Genomic DNA, 17,102 nt, shown 5'->3' with positions numbered 1-17,102 from the left:
GAAATTCAGCTTAATTCATGTGACGTGATTTTAGTAAAATAGCTAAAATGACAGTAAAAATTTATATTATCAAGTGATAGGAACATCACTATACGATTTGAATTTTTTCAAATAAATATATTAATTCTTTGTTTTAAATATACAATAATTATCCCGATTTATATATACAATCTTAAAAGAACATAACCATGTTAAACGATGTACCAAAAAGATTATCACGAAGTTCTGAAACAACTGAGGTACGTCGAGATAGAACATTATATATTTATATGTAGATAGTTGACAATCAAAATTTATAAAAATTAAATATTGAAGTTAATAATTTTTATTCATAATATTATCATTTTATGTATCAACAATGAAATATTTATTATAAGTAATAATACAATATCTATTTTCTATTATGTATTTCTTTTTCATACAATCTTCATATTTTTAAATTATTTTATTTCTAGTTATATTCAATTTATTTTTTAATAGAACTTAAAATATTAATTCATGCACTTCTTGTCAAATTGTTTTAAATAAATATTATTTAGTATTTTAATAGAAATACGTATATAATGTCATCTCTAATTATTTGTAGCCCTCTCTCGGAATTTTTAATAATGAATCTGTTGTAAGCAGAAAGCGGGAAATATGATTTAATAAAATATGAAATTTAAATATATTACAAAATGTTTCTAGGTTGATGTTCGCGAAGATGAAGAACAAAAAAAGAAATTTCAAGATATTATTGATTTACTTTTAGCAGCAGGCTATTTTCGAGCTAGGATAAAAGGATTATCAAACTTTGATAAAGTATGTATAAAATAAATTTTAAATTTAAATTAAAAAAATTTATTAAAAATAACAAACATTATTGTTATGTTTAGGTAATTGGTGGAATGACTTGGTGTATAGAATCATGTAATTTCGATGTAGATATCGATTTATTGTTTCGAGAAAATCTTACTATAGGCCAAAAAATGTAAGTAAATTTGTAAAATATTTTAATTTTTTAATGTCTAATTTTATGTTATATTTTATATTATATTTTATATTTAGTTCATTGACCGAAAAAATCGTAGCTATGCTACCCAAAATGAACTGTCCATATCGCATAGAACCACATCAAATTCAAGGTTTAGACTGTATTCATATTTTCCCCGTCATTCAGGTAAATAATTTTATTTCTCATAATTTTTAATTTTTTTATAAACATTTTAATAACTAATAATTATTTTTAGTGGTTGGTAAAGCGTTCCATGGAAACTCGAGAGCAAACGGCAGATTTTGTGCGGTCGTTTGCTTTAAGTCAGTTTAATAAAAAACATTCTTTTTCTGAAGATTCATATACAACACAAGTAGTTAAAGAAAATTTAATAAAAAATATTCAATTGATTACGGTAAAACGCATTTCCAAATTATGGTGATAATGTAGATAAATTTAGATGAATATTTAGTCTAAATAAAAAATTAATAATTAATCTATTATTATATAATCTATTAGTCTAAATAAAATTAAAAATAATTTTTTTTTTTTAGAAATCATATGAACCTCGGCGTCTCTTTAAACAAAAAGATGGCACTAAAAAAGAAGAATCTACTAAATTCCTTAGTACTGTTTTGGAATATGAAGCACCTTTGTATTCTATAAAAATTGGTACTTCACCAACTGAAACTATTTCAAGTGATCTTAAAGAAGATGAGAATAAAGAAAAATTAAAGGAAAAAGTAAATAAATTATAGTGAATAGATAAAATTTATGATTTTTTCAATGTTTTTCTTTATAGGAAAATACAGAACAATTAGCTGGAAATTTAGCTGCTATTGAAGAAAATTCAGTAAGTAATTATATCATTTTAATTGATATTAATTAAATAATATTAATTATTTCTTTATATAATATTTTATTCATCTAGACTCGTTTAAGCGTAACGGCAGTAGGCAATATTGTTGGCATTCAAGCTCAAGAGATTGCTAAAGTAGCTGAGAAGTATGCGACGATGTCGACATCTGAAACCGAAGTAAATTTTTTTTAATTTTAAATTTAAGATAAACTTAATTTAATTTATAATTAAATAATTTTACTAATGATATTGCTAATTATAGGAAAGTGGTGGCACAAATTCTTCAGCAGCTTTGACTACATTAGAAAATCAAAAGGTCATGCTTCAAAACCGTGTTCGTAAATTAATGAAAGAAAGAGACATCTTATCTGCTAAACATTTAGAATTGATTGAAAAATTAAACGAATCTCGTGCAAAACGTCAAGATATTGAACGTTCATTAAAGAAGGCTCAAGAAATGGATATCAATGAAAATGATAGGTAATTATCTTTTTATCGTATTTTATAATTATCGTTATCGTATAATTTTTAATTAATAAAAAAAATATTATTTTTTTTAGTATCTATAAACGTTTGGAAGAACTTCTCTTAGTACATGATGGTTTAAAAGAACAGGAATTTAATTTCCGAGAACAATGTAAATCTGATTTAAATCTATTGAAAAATAAGTTACAAGAAATCGAAAATGGTACATCTGAAGAAGAAGAAGATCGTTTAAAGGAATATGAAGAGCAAAAAGAAGCAGTTATGAAAGTAAGATTACAATTAGCCAAAAAGAATAGAGCTATTGCCTCTTTAACTAGACAATTGGATGATGTTCCTGGCCGTTCAGAACTTACGCAATACCAAAGACGATTTATGGAACTATATAATCAAGGTTTGCCAATCTATTTTTATAGATCGGTATTCGGTTTTTTATTAGATGATTGCAATGTCGTTTCATTATTACTTATTAACTTACAGTTTCGGCAAAGCATAAAGAAACAAAACAATATTATACATTGTATAATACTCTCGATGATACGAAACTTTATTTAAGTAAAGAATTATCATTACTAAATTCGATTCAAGATAATTACAATGAGTAAGCAATAAAAATTTTATATTTATGTTTATATTTATGCATAATTACAAATATATTTTTTTCTTCCATATTTTTTGTTAGAGCAATGGCATCAGCAAGTGGCAAAGAAGAATTTCTTAAACAATTCGAAGCAATCGTCGCAGGTGTTAAACGTAATAAGACAAAGGTAAAAAAAAAAAATATTTTCTAAATATAAATACATCTTATTAAAAAAAAAGCAATTAATTAATGTTAGAAAATATAAAATTAAAAAAAAAAAATAGAATTAGTCTATAAAATTAATTTTAAGATAAAGTATAGAATTATAAGTTTTGATAAGAATATAGATCGCGTTTCATGTAGGTAGAAAAACGATGTGCTGATGAAAAAAACAGGAGAGATGCACTCAGCCGACAACTGGTTACTCTAATAGAACAACAACGCAAATACGTTGCTGCGGTCAGGCAACTCACTATTGAATGTCGTAAAAATGAGGCCTTGCTCGCACAATTGCGTGGTCCGTAAATATAGATTTAATTTCTATTTATTATAGAATATATGAAATCCTCGTATTTTTGTCTCTTAATTGTTTATTTCATTATCAATATGAATTAATATCGTAAAAAAATTATGTTAAAGGAATGGATATGTCATCTGAACAATACAATAATCCTTAAAGTTGAGAGCAAGACTGCGAGGAAGATAGCAGCTTCTATTTATGTTCATACTATGTATACATCATTAATATATATTAAATTTTTCTTATTTTAGATACATATTCGAGAGAATAATTTGTTGTGAAATTAAAAAAAAGATTTAAGATTGAACCATTCCTTTATTCCTTACAATATTACTTTTATATGAGAATATATGAATTTAAAATAATTATTTTTCATTTACCTTCTATCATTCTTACATATTATTGTATACAAATGACGTACGGATAAATTCGCGTCGGAAATTAATTAATGCGAATATAAGGTTGAGATTATATTTAAAAAAATATTTGTAGCATTGTAGATATCGCAATCGAAACAGTTGTATAATTTAAAATAGTGAATTGCTAAAGGCACATGATGTAACTTACGTGTTCACCGTAAAATATAGATGAATGCAATATACATTATATGCACACCTTTAAAACAATTTTAGGTCGATTATAGATTGCTTTCTGTTTTTCCTTTCATGTTCAGCAAATCAAGTATTTTCTTCATTGCATCATCAGAGCCCTCTTCATTCGTTACTTTATATTGGTTATCGCCATTGTTCCTTTCATAGTGCTTATGTGTTCATGTTTTCTTCGTCTGGTCAAGGATCTATCGTAGCCATTATCGGTGTACGGTGATCAGTGATATCTTTGTTAACGTTTTTTTAGAATGTAGCGGGTATTCATCGCGACATTTTGGAATAGATACGTAATATGACAATTGCATCGGATGGGAGAACTATTCGTTTGAACTTGTTCCTTTCAAATTAAAGGAACATGTGCTATTTACTTGGTGGCTATTAATGTGATTTACATATATGAAAGAAATATTGCGCGTAAAATGGCAAAAGACGAAGGAGATGACCTCTTGCCAGACAAGGATGCTGCTAAGGGATTTTATGCAAAATACGAACCCAAAGAAATCCTTGGAAGGTTCGTCATGTGATATTTTATATAAAAAAGATATATAATATAATATTTTTATTTATTTAATAAATACGCATATATGATAAATATGTTAGTGTTTATATTATTAAATTTTGATGCATTGCATGACAATAAATAAATGAAAAAATTAGTAACTTCTGAATAATAACAAATTAACCTATTATACAATTATATAATTTGATGAAATTAAATACGTTCCATTTAACTACGATAGTTTATATCGATAAAATGCATTTTGAAAAAATTTCGAAATAATAATTTAGAACAAAACATAATAATTTGAAATATTATATAAAAATAAAATGTTTATTTCTATCAAATTTAGTTTTCGTTATTTTGTTTTAAAAAATTATTATAAAATCATAATTGTAACATACATATATATATATCATAATTATATTGTTTTAAAAAAATTAATGATAATTATAACAAAGAATTACATATATTTTATCATTTTTTGAATATCCTATACTTCTTAAAATCTTCAATATTAAAAAAATTTAATTTTAAAATTTAATTTTAAAAATTAGTTTTTTTTATTTATTATAAATAAATATTATAAATTAAATAATATATCAATTTTTAGAGGAATATCTTCCACTGTAAGAAGATGTATAGAAAAAGAAACAGGTATAGAGTATGCAGCTAAAATCATAGATATTAGTAATGAAAACGAAGATGGACATACTATGAAGGATGCCACATTACAAGAAGTACAAATTCTTCGTAGAGTAGCGGGTCATCCTTATATTAGTAAGTTTATTAACATATTAATAAAAAACATTAATTATCTAAAATAAAATGAAATTATCTTTTTGCATTATATTTTTTTTATAAAAAATTTATTTTCCATTAACAATACATAAATTTTTCTTAAAAATATTTATATTTTTATTTTTTAGTTGAATTACATGATGTCTTTGAATCTAGTACATTCATATTTTTAATTTTTGAAATTTGTAAAAATGGTGAATTATTTGACTACCTCACATCTGTTGTTACTCTTTCTGAGAAAAAGACACGTTATATTATGAGACAAGTCTTTGAAGGTGTTCAGCATGTACATAATCAGGGAATAGTTCATAGAGATTTAAAACCAGAAAATATATTACTTGATGATAATTTAAATGTAAAAATAACTGATTTTGGATTTGCTAGACTATTAAAAACTGGAGATAAATTATATGGTATGTAATAATTATATAAAATTCAAAATTTAATTATTAAGAAAAAATTTATTATTAATATTTTTTAGATCTTTGCGGTACTCCTGGATATTTAGCACCAGAAGTACTTAAATGTAATATGTTTGAAAATGCAGAAGGCTATGGTCATGAAGTTGATATGTAAGTATTTAAAATATGATAATGAAATAAAATCTACAATGAAAACAAAAAAATTAAAATTTTTATTTTTTTAAACAAATAAAATTAAATAATAAAAAAATTATTTTATTAAAGATAGAAATTAATATTGGTATTTTTTAGATGGGCCTGTGGAGTAATTATGTTTACTTTATTAGTTGGTTGTCCTCCTTTCTGGCATAGAAAACAGATGATTATGCTTAGAAATATTATGGAAGGAAAATATTCATTTACATCTCCTGAGTGGGCAGACATAACAGGTATTTATTATTGCTTATTAAAATATAATTTTTTGAAAGAAATAATAGTTTGTTTTCATATGGCATGTGAAGTAAATTTATGCTTAATTAACATAATGCATGTATATGTATGCATCATTTTCAGGGAATTTTATTTCAATTTTATTGATAAATACACTTATATACTATTATATATTATTAATCACATAATAAGAATTTAAAAACATATGGAAATGATATTGCTCAGCTTTAGCAGTAAAAATGCATATATATTTACATGAAATTCTTTGAATTATATATTCATTTTTCTTTTGTTTTATTAACAATCAAAACCAATTATTATTACTATACACAAACAAATATATAAATAGTCTTTTTATAAAGTCAAAGCTAGTACAATGTTATACAATAGTTAAAATTTTGCAAAATTTTCAAATCTGTGCAAGACACAGACAAAATTTTAGGTGGAAGTTTTTGTCATTGAATTGTAATGATGCACAAGCATGAATTAAAATCCATGGTAATATCAGAAAGTATTATCATCTTGAGTAATCACCTATAAAAGTTATATCATCTTGATGTGAGCTGCTTCATATTTGGAAAATATATTAAAGGTAAGAGTTGTTACTAACAAATCTTTGAACATGATGCACATTTTTTTCATAAATGAATAGGGTGCAATGTATGTTTTTTTTGTATATTGCTAGATATCTTATTTTATAATATATTTTTTAATGTTCATAAATTTATATAATAGTCAAATTACTATTATATTTTCAGAGGCTCCCAAAGATTTGATAAGAAAATTATTAGTTGTTGATCCCAAGAAGAGAATTAGTATCAAAGAAGCATTGGAACATTCATTTTTTCATACAGTGGTATGTATCTTAGTATAGCATATTTACAATGCAAACATAATGTTATTATTATATAAAAATATTTAATATAAAAATATGTAATATTTTTTAAAAATATCTATTATTTTATGCATTTAAAATAAATATATTATATTCATATTTTTATGTTTTTATTTGTTTGCTTTATATGTTCAACTATCTATATTCAAAATATTCAAAAATTTGATGCTTTTATAAAATATTAAACATTATTAAATCCGTTTGAATTTTTTAATTTAATAATTAAAAAATTATTAATTAAAAAATTATTAATTTTATTAATTTAATAAAATTATTTATATATATAATTAATTTAAAAATAATTTCCTTTAAAATAAAATTAAGTCATAATATCATGATAAAAAATTATTGGAATTACAGCTATGGGATCAAGACATCGCTCCTTTAAAACGTTCACTATCATCTAATTCGCGGCGTCTAAGTAGGATATCTCAATTAGCTTTGGTAATTTATTTTTGTTTTTATTTTGTTTGTCTTTAAATGTGAGTTCTTTTGATTCTAATTTTCATATAATATATGCATATAACAATTAACATTTTAGTTTTTATTAATATTTTAAATTAATCAATATAATATCTCTATTTATTTTTTTTTTTTGTATTCTTATTTTTGTTTAAAAAATATATTATTTCACTAAAAATTTTCTTTTTATTTAAGGAGCAATACATGTTCATATCAGTTATAAATATGCATAACTTGATCATTATGTTTCAGATAAAGCATAATATAAATATAAAAATGTTAATTAATGGTATTAAATTAAAATTAATTAATTCAATTAATAATAAAACGTACTACAAATAAAATATTAATAAAAAAACATTATTTCAATATTTACTTATATTATTTATTATGTTGAAAAATTATTGGAAAATTCAATATTTAAAGTTTTATATGTACATATTAGTTTTTTCATTATATTTATATTTTTGTAAAAATTTTTTAAAAATCATTACATTTTCGAGCATGTAAAAAAAAAATGATATTAATTTCTTAAAGCCATTTATTATGTTGTTTTTGTATATTTTATGATTATGTGTATTGTAATATTTTGTTTCCATTAAATGTAATTATACATACATCATTTAACATTTATTCATTGCTATGTTTAATAATAATAATCAAATACGTTTAATAACTTTTGTTATATCAAATGATATAAAAATATTTAATTATATTTAAATTCCGAAAATTTCCAGATTTTTTATTTTTTTTTATATTTTGTACAGGAATTAAAGGCAAAGTCATTTAATGCAAGAAAAAGATTCCAGTTAGCTATAATTTGTGTACGTGCAGTTGTTCGCATTAAACGACTTCACAATACACCTGAACCTCTTTCAACTCAAGTAGCATGCACTGATCCTTATAGAATCAAAATTTTACGAAAGGTATTACGTTTTTGTTATCTTTTTAATATATATTTTGTTTCTTATTTAATTATATTTTTCGATTTGTTATATAGATTGATTATATAATAATAAAATCATTTTTATTGTAGGTTATTGATGGTTGTGCATTCAGAGTTTATGGTCATTGGGTAAAGAAAGGAGAAGGACAAAATCGAGCTGCTCTTTTTGAAAATACACCAAAGACAGAACTTAAACATCTTTATGTTAGTAATTTGAGCAGATAACTAATGCTTTAATACAGCAATTTAGTTAAAATTGTTATTTCTTATTTAGATAACATTTACAGTATCTAAGAAAAAAAAATAAAAATAAATAACTTACATATAAAGGTAAAACATGTATAAAGCTTTTTCTTAATTTCGATTGCAATATAAGTAATTGTTTAAACAATTTTTATAGTAACAATAAAGTATTTGTAGTCTTTTATTTTTGCAGTATCATAAAATAAGCAATATAATGTATTAATTATTTTAAGTGTTCTGAAAACATAATTGGATTGTTTAATTTTTGATTACTCTTTGATGATTTTTTTGTTGAAAATAGATTTAAATTAATTAATTATTTCTTTTTAATATCTTTCATTTATTATTATTTATTATTCTTAAAATAATATTAATTATGCTCAATAAGTATAAATTATATGTAATATAATTAAAAAAATACTAACAAGAATAATTCTGAAGAATAATTCTTTTAGTGATATTGAAAATTATTAATATCATACTGTAGTATCATACTTAGTGTGTATACTTTGTGTATTTTATGTCTAAAAGAAGTATTATGTTAAAAATTGTAAAACTGTATTTTAAATTTTCTGTTTTAAATCTGTAATATTTTCTTTACAGTATTCTTATTTTTTCACGGAAAATCATATGAATATAAAGTAACTTATATTCAGATATTAAATAGATTAAAATAAACTATTATACGTGCTAAAAAGAAAAAAAAAGACTTACAAATTGTATGTTGAATATAAATAACGGTGCTGATACGTACATACATAAAACAACATATTCTGTTCCATGACTCTATTTTTTATGTTTGTACGTTTTTATTAAATGTATTTAATAATCAACGATATTAAATTTGTACTAACATTTTAACTGTAATATATTCTTGATATTTAAATATTTTAATACGTTTTAATAAAAATTGAACATAATTTTAAAAAATTATAGTACAAAATATTTCTGAATTTATATTATGAGAGAAAAAAAGTTATCTAGAAATTAATCAAGAATATATGTACAGTAAAAAATTTAGAAAAATCATTAGAAAATATATAATATATTGTAAATTTCTTTATATTTGCAAGTGAAGTGTATCTCATAATAATATTATTTACAAAGATCTGTATGTAAATTATATAGTGTATAATATTTTGTGCAAATTCTAGTCATATATATATATATATATTATATATATTAGAATAATTATTATACATATATATATATATAATATATATATTTTGTACTGTTGAATTTGTTTTTAAATTATAAATTATAAAAAAAAATATAAAGTTCATTTTTCATATATGTGTGGGGAAAAAAATGAAATTATATTTTATTAATTTAGGATTAGATTGCAGTAAATTAAATTTTGTCATTTCAACAATTACAAATAAATTAAAAACATATGTCAAAAATTTTTGAAATTATATCATATATTATTATATATATACTATATTATAATTATACCACATATTATTACTATATAGTATATATATTTTATGCAAAATGTATATTAAAAAGTAAAATATTTTTAATAATATCTAATATTTTATATTTTATTCTCCTCTCTATTAAAAAATAATCCTTATTATTTACTGAATCTAAATTTTATTGTTAACTATAATATTTTCCACATTTTTTACATTTTTAATAAATTTTATGTTTTTATATTTAAATACAAAAATGTATTTTCATAGTTTTTACAAATACTTAATTCGTAATATATATATATATATATTTCTTTTTAAAATAAAAATGAATTATAATTTTAATTATTGATTATATAATATTTAATATTTTTGTTTAATTTATTCACATTTTTTTAAATTACTAAAATTATTAAAATTTAATAAATATTTATATGTATATACATATGTACAAGTTAAATACGAAGCTTTTTTTCATTAAATAATATTAAACATATAATATATTTTAAAATATCAAAAAGTTGAATATTTTTAAGAAAAAAATTTTGTAATTTGTACATAGTAAATAATAAAAGTAATTTATATACTTACTTTTAAACTATGATTAATCATTGAATGTATTAGATTTAAATCATTTAAATAAATGCAAATTTTTATTAATTTATATAATTTATATAATTTAGAAAAATAATAAAACGATTTTTTATTATAAAAATCTTAAAAAAATATTAAAATTTATATTTTATGCAAACTTAAGAAAATTAACAGAATTAGCTTTCGAAAAAGTGACAGGATACGATTTTGGCGCGCGCGCAAAAGTAAACAATGAACTGTATGCTTCTATATAATAGAAGTGGCAACAGTGTAGAGGTCCGATCCATGTGACAGAGAAGGAACGTGACAAAAGGTGGCAGAGGGTGACGCCGCCGAGATCGGAGTGAGTGTTTGCCCGGGCGAGCCGGGTGTCGGGTGTGCTGTGTACGATTGTCGCGATATTCGTCCGTTCTGGCGTCCACCGGAAGGTAAGCCTGCACGTAAAAGATATCGGCTGACTCCAAGATCTTAATTTAATACCTTCTTCACAATGGTATGGAAGAAAACTTGAGAAAATTGCGAAAAAAGTGCACCAACTAACGAGCAATATACAGCAGCTCGACACTTCTCTTACACGCCCAGCGGAGTGCTGCGTCACATGGGCTGCGTTCATTGGTCGATACAGCCAGGTGACGTCATGAACCGCGCTTTGATTGGTCTATACCTCGGACCCCAGACACGTGAATCGTGGCCAAGCAAGCATGGCTGTTGATGCGCAGTGGTTAGCACTTGTAAAATGTTTCTGCCACGCGCTAGATCGATCAGGTTATAACCGTCGTATATTATAAAACGTTGTGAGATCGTCCGCTGTTAAAAAATTTACGAGTGCCTCGTGATTTTCCGCATGTGTCGCATGTTTGACAGCAATAATATCGCAAAAATTCTTGCAAGAAATTGATTTCTACCGTGAAAGTGGGTTCCAGCGTGTTTCCATTGTGACCGGAATACAGTCGTGGCATACCTGTAAGTTTCTGATTACTTTCCATGCGTTTCTGGCGTTACCACGCCCGTTTAAAAGTCTCTACGGAACATTATCTCGTCAGAACTATCGCCTATTTAATTAACATGTGTATAGGTAGTTGCGTGGCGTGTTTTCCGTGCCATAATAGACCTAGCCAATCGCACGGTACTTCAACTCATGACGTCACATTATCGCAAACTCCTATTGGCCAACGATGCGTGCGTCGCCCGTCTAACGTGTGTGTCGCTTTGTCAGTTTAAGGAGCTCGTTTGGTATACTGCACGCTTCTTGACTTTTCATACTCTTCCAGACAGCCTCTCTTTTATCAACTTGATACAGTGCATCGCTCTTTTTTTCTATTTTTGTATGATTGTATCTATTATATAATGCAATTGTGTCCATTTGTGATCATGGTACGGTTTCGCGATTATATTGCCCGGGATATATCTACTTTTCAAATCAGCGGCAGAACCTCGTTTCTCTATTTCGCCTTTCCCGCCTCTGTCTCGTGAATCTTTTTTCTTCGTTCACTGATTTCTCAGACTGCGCAGCCAACATATCTATATACTGTATTCGTATTCGTGAATACAGCTCTTGCGCGTATCAACGCCACGTAATGACTCTCGTTTCTGCTTTCAATGCTACATATTTGACAAGAACAATCAAACTAATGTAACTTGTCAAATTATGAAGCACTTTCTGAAAGAAATATATTTCTCGTTTTATACAATACTGAAGATTAGTATAATTTTAATGTCAGTCAATATTGCAACATTGTTGAAACTTTGCAAAGATATAAAGTGCACATAATTATTATTTTAATTTAATAATATTTTAAAAATTTTTACAATAGTTTTTAATAATTTATAAGCTTACATATTTATAAGATTTCTAATTTATTTCATTAACATTTATCTTTTTAATTAACATTTATGATAAATAGCATTAAAAATGTATAAATATTACAATTTATCAATTATTTATATTGATTAATTTTCAAATTTTTACATAGAAATTTTATATTATCATAATATATTCAAGATATGTAGTTAAAATTTTCTTAATTTGTATTTATTTACCATATCATTTATTTGATATTTTCGAAAAATAAAAAATAATGTTTATATATTTATATTTACGATCTCTTTTCAAATTATAGATAATGAGATACATGATATTTAGCATTTCTATATCTTATTTTTTTTTTTTTTTTTTTTGAGACTGTTAGATTGTTTCCAGTGATCGGAACTCAAGATGCGTGCTAATGCTCTGCGCTCCAGGAAAGCGCGCATTGCGCTTGCGCATTTCCTCTGTGTGGTATTACGAAGACGGTACGTGGGAGGGGATAAAGCTTCCCGCGCGACTGCGTTACGTCACGCGTACGTCACGTGACGTGTACTCAGACACCGGTCGTGTCCGTTCTGTCTGTAACTCCATTCGAATAAGCTAATAATATTGTCGAACAACATAGTTTTACACATTAAATAATCAAAAATAAATAATCATGTAATCAAACAATTTGAAGCTATTTATCTACAAAGTAAATGAAAAGGTGACATATGTGATTTTTTCATTGTAATACTGGTTTGCACTTTTCTTGACGTTGATTAATCTTACTCTTGTCTAATTAATCGTTTCTTTTTCTTTTCTCGGTGTACTATACTAATTATCGAATGAAAACGATGAATGCAAATATTTATATTATTGTGATCTTTCCTCTATTATTCCAAGATGAACAAATTAAGATTTGACTGGTTACTATGTTCCCCTATTCTTTCCTTTATAATGTCACTGTAATCTGGTGCATTTTTAGCATTTTATAAGATTATTCGTTTTTCTTTTTGTGCGTAGATTGCCACCCGCGGCTGGCAGCAGCAGAAAAAGAGGAGAGTTGAGACACGAGAACGGGCTCTCGACTTCTTCGTCCTCGGCAGCCGGCGACGAGAATCGACGGTCCGATCACAGAGTCTCAATCTCCCGAAGGATCTTAAAGAGAAACAGAGCTCGTCGTGGAGCGAACCGGCAACGTCAGGATGAGCCTGGAAACGTTGCTGGAAGCAGCGCGGTTCGTCGAGCAGCAAGAGAAAAAGAGGGAGCGCCTCGCAAGCAGTTCTTCCTCCTCCTCCGATCATCCGCTTGCTGTAGCTCCCCACTCCAACCATCACAATTCCAACGAGCCACGTGGTGAGTACCACGCGCCACTTTTCGGCGACCGTTCACATATGAATATGTAGAATAGCTTAACGCACCGAGTTGCGTTCTCAAAATCTTCCACGAGCTTCATACTTTTCTGATACAAGTAATATAAAAATTATGCTTCTTTAAGAATAAATTTTAATCAAAAAATAAAATTTGAACAAAATATATAAATTGTGAGAAAGATTAAAAATATTTATTTATTTTGTTATACATATACATATTTAAGATTTGATCATTTTTAATATTAATTTAAATTGTGAATTCAATATGCTTATCATTATGATAAATAATTATATAATTTGAGGGAGAATTTTTTATGTGTTAAAGTTTAAAAAGAATTGTCAAAGAAATTCATACACTTTTTATGTATTGCACTATCACGACAATATTGTAAAAAAATGATTATCAATGTTTTTATTATGATAAAAAGAAATAATTGAAAAATAATTTCATACGAAATGAGAAACACTGCACTGTACATGCGAATAGCACGCGATGACCCACGCGTTCACCGCCTCCAAATTAGGTATGATTTCCCTCGCAACAGTGATTCTCAGACACGTTGACGGCCTTTTATGCGTCACGCAGTGGAAAGTTCCGTAAAAAAATACTTCAAAATCTATGCGCGAATTTCTCTTGCATTCTAATCAATTTACTCAATCTATTTCTATAGATTGATGTTTATATTCGATGTTTTCTCTTCTAACGAGCACAGTGATGCTTCAAACAACAGCGAAGATATGTTAGTGGTAGCTGCGATAATAATCGCAAAAGTGTCCAGTTGATCGCTCGAGGGATACCATTCTCGTATCCCTTTGATTCCCGCGTTTTCCCAGGTCAATGACTCAACCGGCCGATCCTGTAAAGCGAGTCTTAGCACACGCGAAAGAGTTCTTGACGGGCATGAAACGCGCGCTGACTGCACGCTACTATGCCATCGGTCTCTTTTTCTACTTTATTATATTAAGTTTGGCTAAGTCAAATGATTCGTCGCAATAAAGTTTTGTGAAAAGATCGCGGAATCAGTTGACACAATTGATTAGTTAGTTATACAATTATTACTGAAATAAACTGAAGCAAACGTGTGTATGATTGTGTATGATTTACTATATAAAATAAAAAAAAAAATCCGGATCTCTAATCAAGATTATTTTTCGTACGAACGAAAATTTTTAATTTTTAAGATATCGAAATTCTAAAATTTACCAAATTTGCAAATACATCATTGAAGTTTTCGATTTTGTGCGCATTTTTCTCACATATCGGATTTATCGCGTATTGATTAAACGTTATCTTGCGAGGACATTAAAGTCGAAGGTTTTCGTATTTAATATCAATGCGTGAAAGTGTATCACGATTGACAAGCAAGCAGGCAAACTGTTTACAAGTTTCAAGGAGATAGAAGGTTGAAAAGTCAAGAGAAGGTAAAGGAAGAGATAGAAGAGTTAGGGAGGGGATGAGAAGGCGAGCGATTTAGTGACCGTATGCATTGCTTTCCCCTCTAGTCGTCGATCTAACGTGAACCAGCTATCGGACGCGCACGTCTATATGTATGTACAGAGAGGCCACTAGACACTAGTATATAAAGACAAAGAGGCACAACGAAAGAGTGGCGGAAGTTAGGTTTAGGTGGGAGCGCTGTGTAGAGAAGGGTACACGTTAACCCGTGTGGGGAACCGCGCTGGAAATGTTATGCTATGAGGCTATACCGGCGAAGAGAGAGAGAGATGGGAAGTGACGGTGGATTAGAGAAGTGGGGATATCGCTTTTGGAGGGGTAACGATGGTGACCGTGGTGCTACGGTGACGATGGTAGGAACGAACGAACCTGGATACGCTAAGGTATAAGTGGGGAGTCAGACCCCCGGTCACTGACTCTAGAAACTACGACAGCTTTTGTGCTTCATTCACGAGCGCGCCACCTACTCGTGCACACCAGTTTATGTTTGCCAGCGAACATCTTTTCTCTTTTCCTACCTTACTTTTATCTTTTCGCCCCTGCACTCGTTTTCACTTCACTCAGAATTTCACCGTTTATCTCTCTATCTCTTTTTCTCTTTCTTTTTATATATCGGTATCACCTTTTTCTCTATCATCTCACTTGCGCGATACCTACAGTAGTTTTTTCCATCGTTATCGCGCACGCATCTGATTTATCGCGCGGTTCGTTACGATCAACAACAATTCTCGAGCATGCAGTGATGGTGCGCACGCTGCTGCACACGGTATATAGGAGTACGCAGTGGACACAGGCCATCGATGGCGAAGGTGGGAGTAGGGTGTAACGCGGGAGGGGGATCGCGTAGGTAGCCGCACGAGATGCATTGTATGCCCGCGGAAGGAAGGAAGGCAGGCATAAAAAAAATGCATGCGATACAGGTCAGATCGATCTTCTCGTTTCATACGTTCGTGCGCGTCGACGCACATCCAAATGAATGTGTCAAGTGAGTTGGCAAATGCAATTTAAATTTACGTGTCATGAAAAGAACGGTTATTAATATATCGTTATTGAATAAAATATGAATAAGTTTTATCTGATGATTTTAGGCAAAATTCGTTTGTATAGAAATTGTTTAAAATTGAAAAAGTATTTTTTAGAAATAGAAGTTTTTATTAAAGAACGATGAGATTGGAAAGAGAGAAAATTTATATATAAATATAAGCATATGTAATAATGACGTGTTATTGCGTTGGACTATTTTTCCCGTGGGTCATGATGAAACCTTAAAGGAAGGTGAATATACATATAGGAAGATCGATCCCTTGTTTTCACGGTCACGCCTCTATGCGCACAGTTGAAATGCGACAGGAGATGGGAAAAAGTACGTTTGATAAATCTCGGTTTTATCCTCACTGTGTGATTTTTTTTTCACAAGCAAAAATTTTCGTTAACGGATAACTTAGTGATAAATGAGTTCAAATAAAATTTCTTGCAAAGATATGCGTGCAAATGATTGGTTAATAATATCTTTCCATAATATTTTTTGTTTATTGTACAGTAAAATGAAATATTTTCTTTTTCGAATCAAACGAATATTATTTTATTTATTTATAATAAATTAGATTTATTTTCTATTAGAAAAGTTATGTTTGAAATTTATAAAAAGTTAACAATTTAATTTTATAAATCAAAAGTGATTATAATAATGAATAACGAGTATTGGTCTTGCACACGAACTCAATCGTAATACGGATGATTTAAACATTGTAATTC

General features: G+C 27.3%; 3 protein-coding genes across 12 annotated transcripts in view; all 3 read left to right on the top strand.

Moving 5' to 3' along the window:
• Nucleotides 1–47: 47 nt before the first annotated feature.
• LOC408609 (coiled-coil domain-containing protein 93) lies at nt 48–3,780 on the top strand. Of its 2 annotated transcripts, none has more exons than XM_392150.6 (14): nt 48–239; nt 688–801; nt 876–970; nt 1,048–1,159; nt 1,230–1,388; nt 1,528–1,716; nt 1,776–1,826; nt 1,905–2,009; nt 2,095–2,312; nt 2,393–2,709; nt 2,796–2,916; nt 2,998–3,082; nt 3,259–3,412; nt 3,535–3,666. In XM_392150.6, exons 1-14 carry the CDS (start codon nt 189–191, stop codon nt 3,570–3,572), a joined length of 1,809 nt encoding a protein of 602 aa, XP_392150.4. In that variant the 5' UTR covers nt 48–188; the 3' UTR covers nt 3,573–3,666. The 2 variants fall into 2 exon arrangements, with proteins under 2 accessions (XP_392150.4, XP_006565055.2); XM_006564992.3 differs by lacking the exon at nt 3,535–3,666 and adding an exon at nt 3,667–3,780 and having other exon boundaries at nt 189–239.
• A 369-nt stretch (nt 3,781–4,149) lies between these two features.
• LOC107964213 (phosphorylase b kinase gamma catalytic chain, skeletal muscle/heart isoform) lies at nt 4,150–8,904 on the top strand. Of its 2 annotated transcripts, XM_016911436.2 has the most exons (9): nt 4,150–4,534; nt 5,136–5,302; nt 5,452–5,736; nt 5,805–5,895; nt 6,037–6,173; nt 6,933–7,030; nt 7,430–7,513; nt 8,299–8,457; nt 8,568–8,904. In XM_016911436.2, exons 1-9 carry the CDS (start codon nt 4,443–4,445, stop codon nt 8,700–8,702), a joined length of 1,248 nt encoding a protein of 415 aa, XP_016766925.1. In that variant the 5' UTR covers nt 4,150–4,442; the 3' UTR covers nt 8,703–8,904. The 2 variants fall into 2 exon arrangements, with proteins under 2 accessions (XP_016766925.1, XP_016766927.1); XM_016911438.2 differs by lacking the exon at nt 7,430–7,513.
• Nucleotides 8,905–10,914: 2,010 nt separating this feature from the next.
• The window catches only part of LOC550645 (max-binding protein MNT), a 31,192-nt gene continuing 25,004 nt past the window's right edge, over nt 10,915–17,102 (top strand). The window contains exons 1-2 of one of the 8 annotated variants that reach the window (XM_016911403.2): nt 10,915–11,157; nt 13,542–13,874. In XM_016911403.2, coding sequence (XP_016766892.1) covers nt 13,724–13,874 — 151 coding nt within the window. In that variant the 5' untranslated portion in view covers nt 10,915–11,157; nt 13,542–13,723. The other 7 variants (XM_016911419.2, XM_026439669.1, XM_016911409.2 and 4 more) reach the window with 7 other exon arrangements.

This window comes from Apis mellifera, linkage group LG1 (genome assembly GCF_003254395.2).
Source record: "Apis mellifera strain DH4 linkage group LG1, Amel_HAv3.1, whole genome shotgun sequence".
Taxonomy (NCBI): domain Eukaryota; kingdom Metazoa; phylum Arthropoda; class Insecta; order Hymenoptera; family Apidae; genus Apis; species Apis mellifera.
This window is presented reverse-complemented; position numbering and strand designations above follow the sequence as displayed.

Bases quoted from the DNA above. Each gene is read 5' to 3' on its own strand.
- LOC408609 (XM_392150.6), top strand. From the start codon at position 189: ATGTTAAACGATGTACCAAAAAGATTATCACGAAGTTCTGAAACAACT. The intron at 802-875 runs GTATGTATAAAA...TGTTATGTTTAG, and splicing joins GATTATCAAACTTTGATAAA to GTAATTGGTGGAATGACTTG. The intron at 1,389-1,527 runs GTAAAACGCATT...TTTTTTTTTTAG, and splicing joins AAAATATTCAATTGATTACG to AAATCATATGAACCTCGGCG.
- LOC107964213 (XM_016911436.2), top strand. From the start codon at position 4,443: ATGGCAAAAGACGAAGGAGATGACCTCTTGCCAGACAAGGATGCTGCT. The intron at 5,737-5,804 runs GTATGTAATAAT...AATATTTTTTAG, and splicing joins AACTGGAGATAAATTATATG to ATCTTTGCGGTACTCCTGGA. The intron at 6,174-6,932 runs GTATTTATTATT...TTATATTTTCAG, and splicing joins TGAGTGGGCAGACATAACAG to AGGCTCCCAAAGATTTGATA.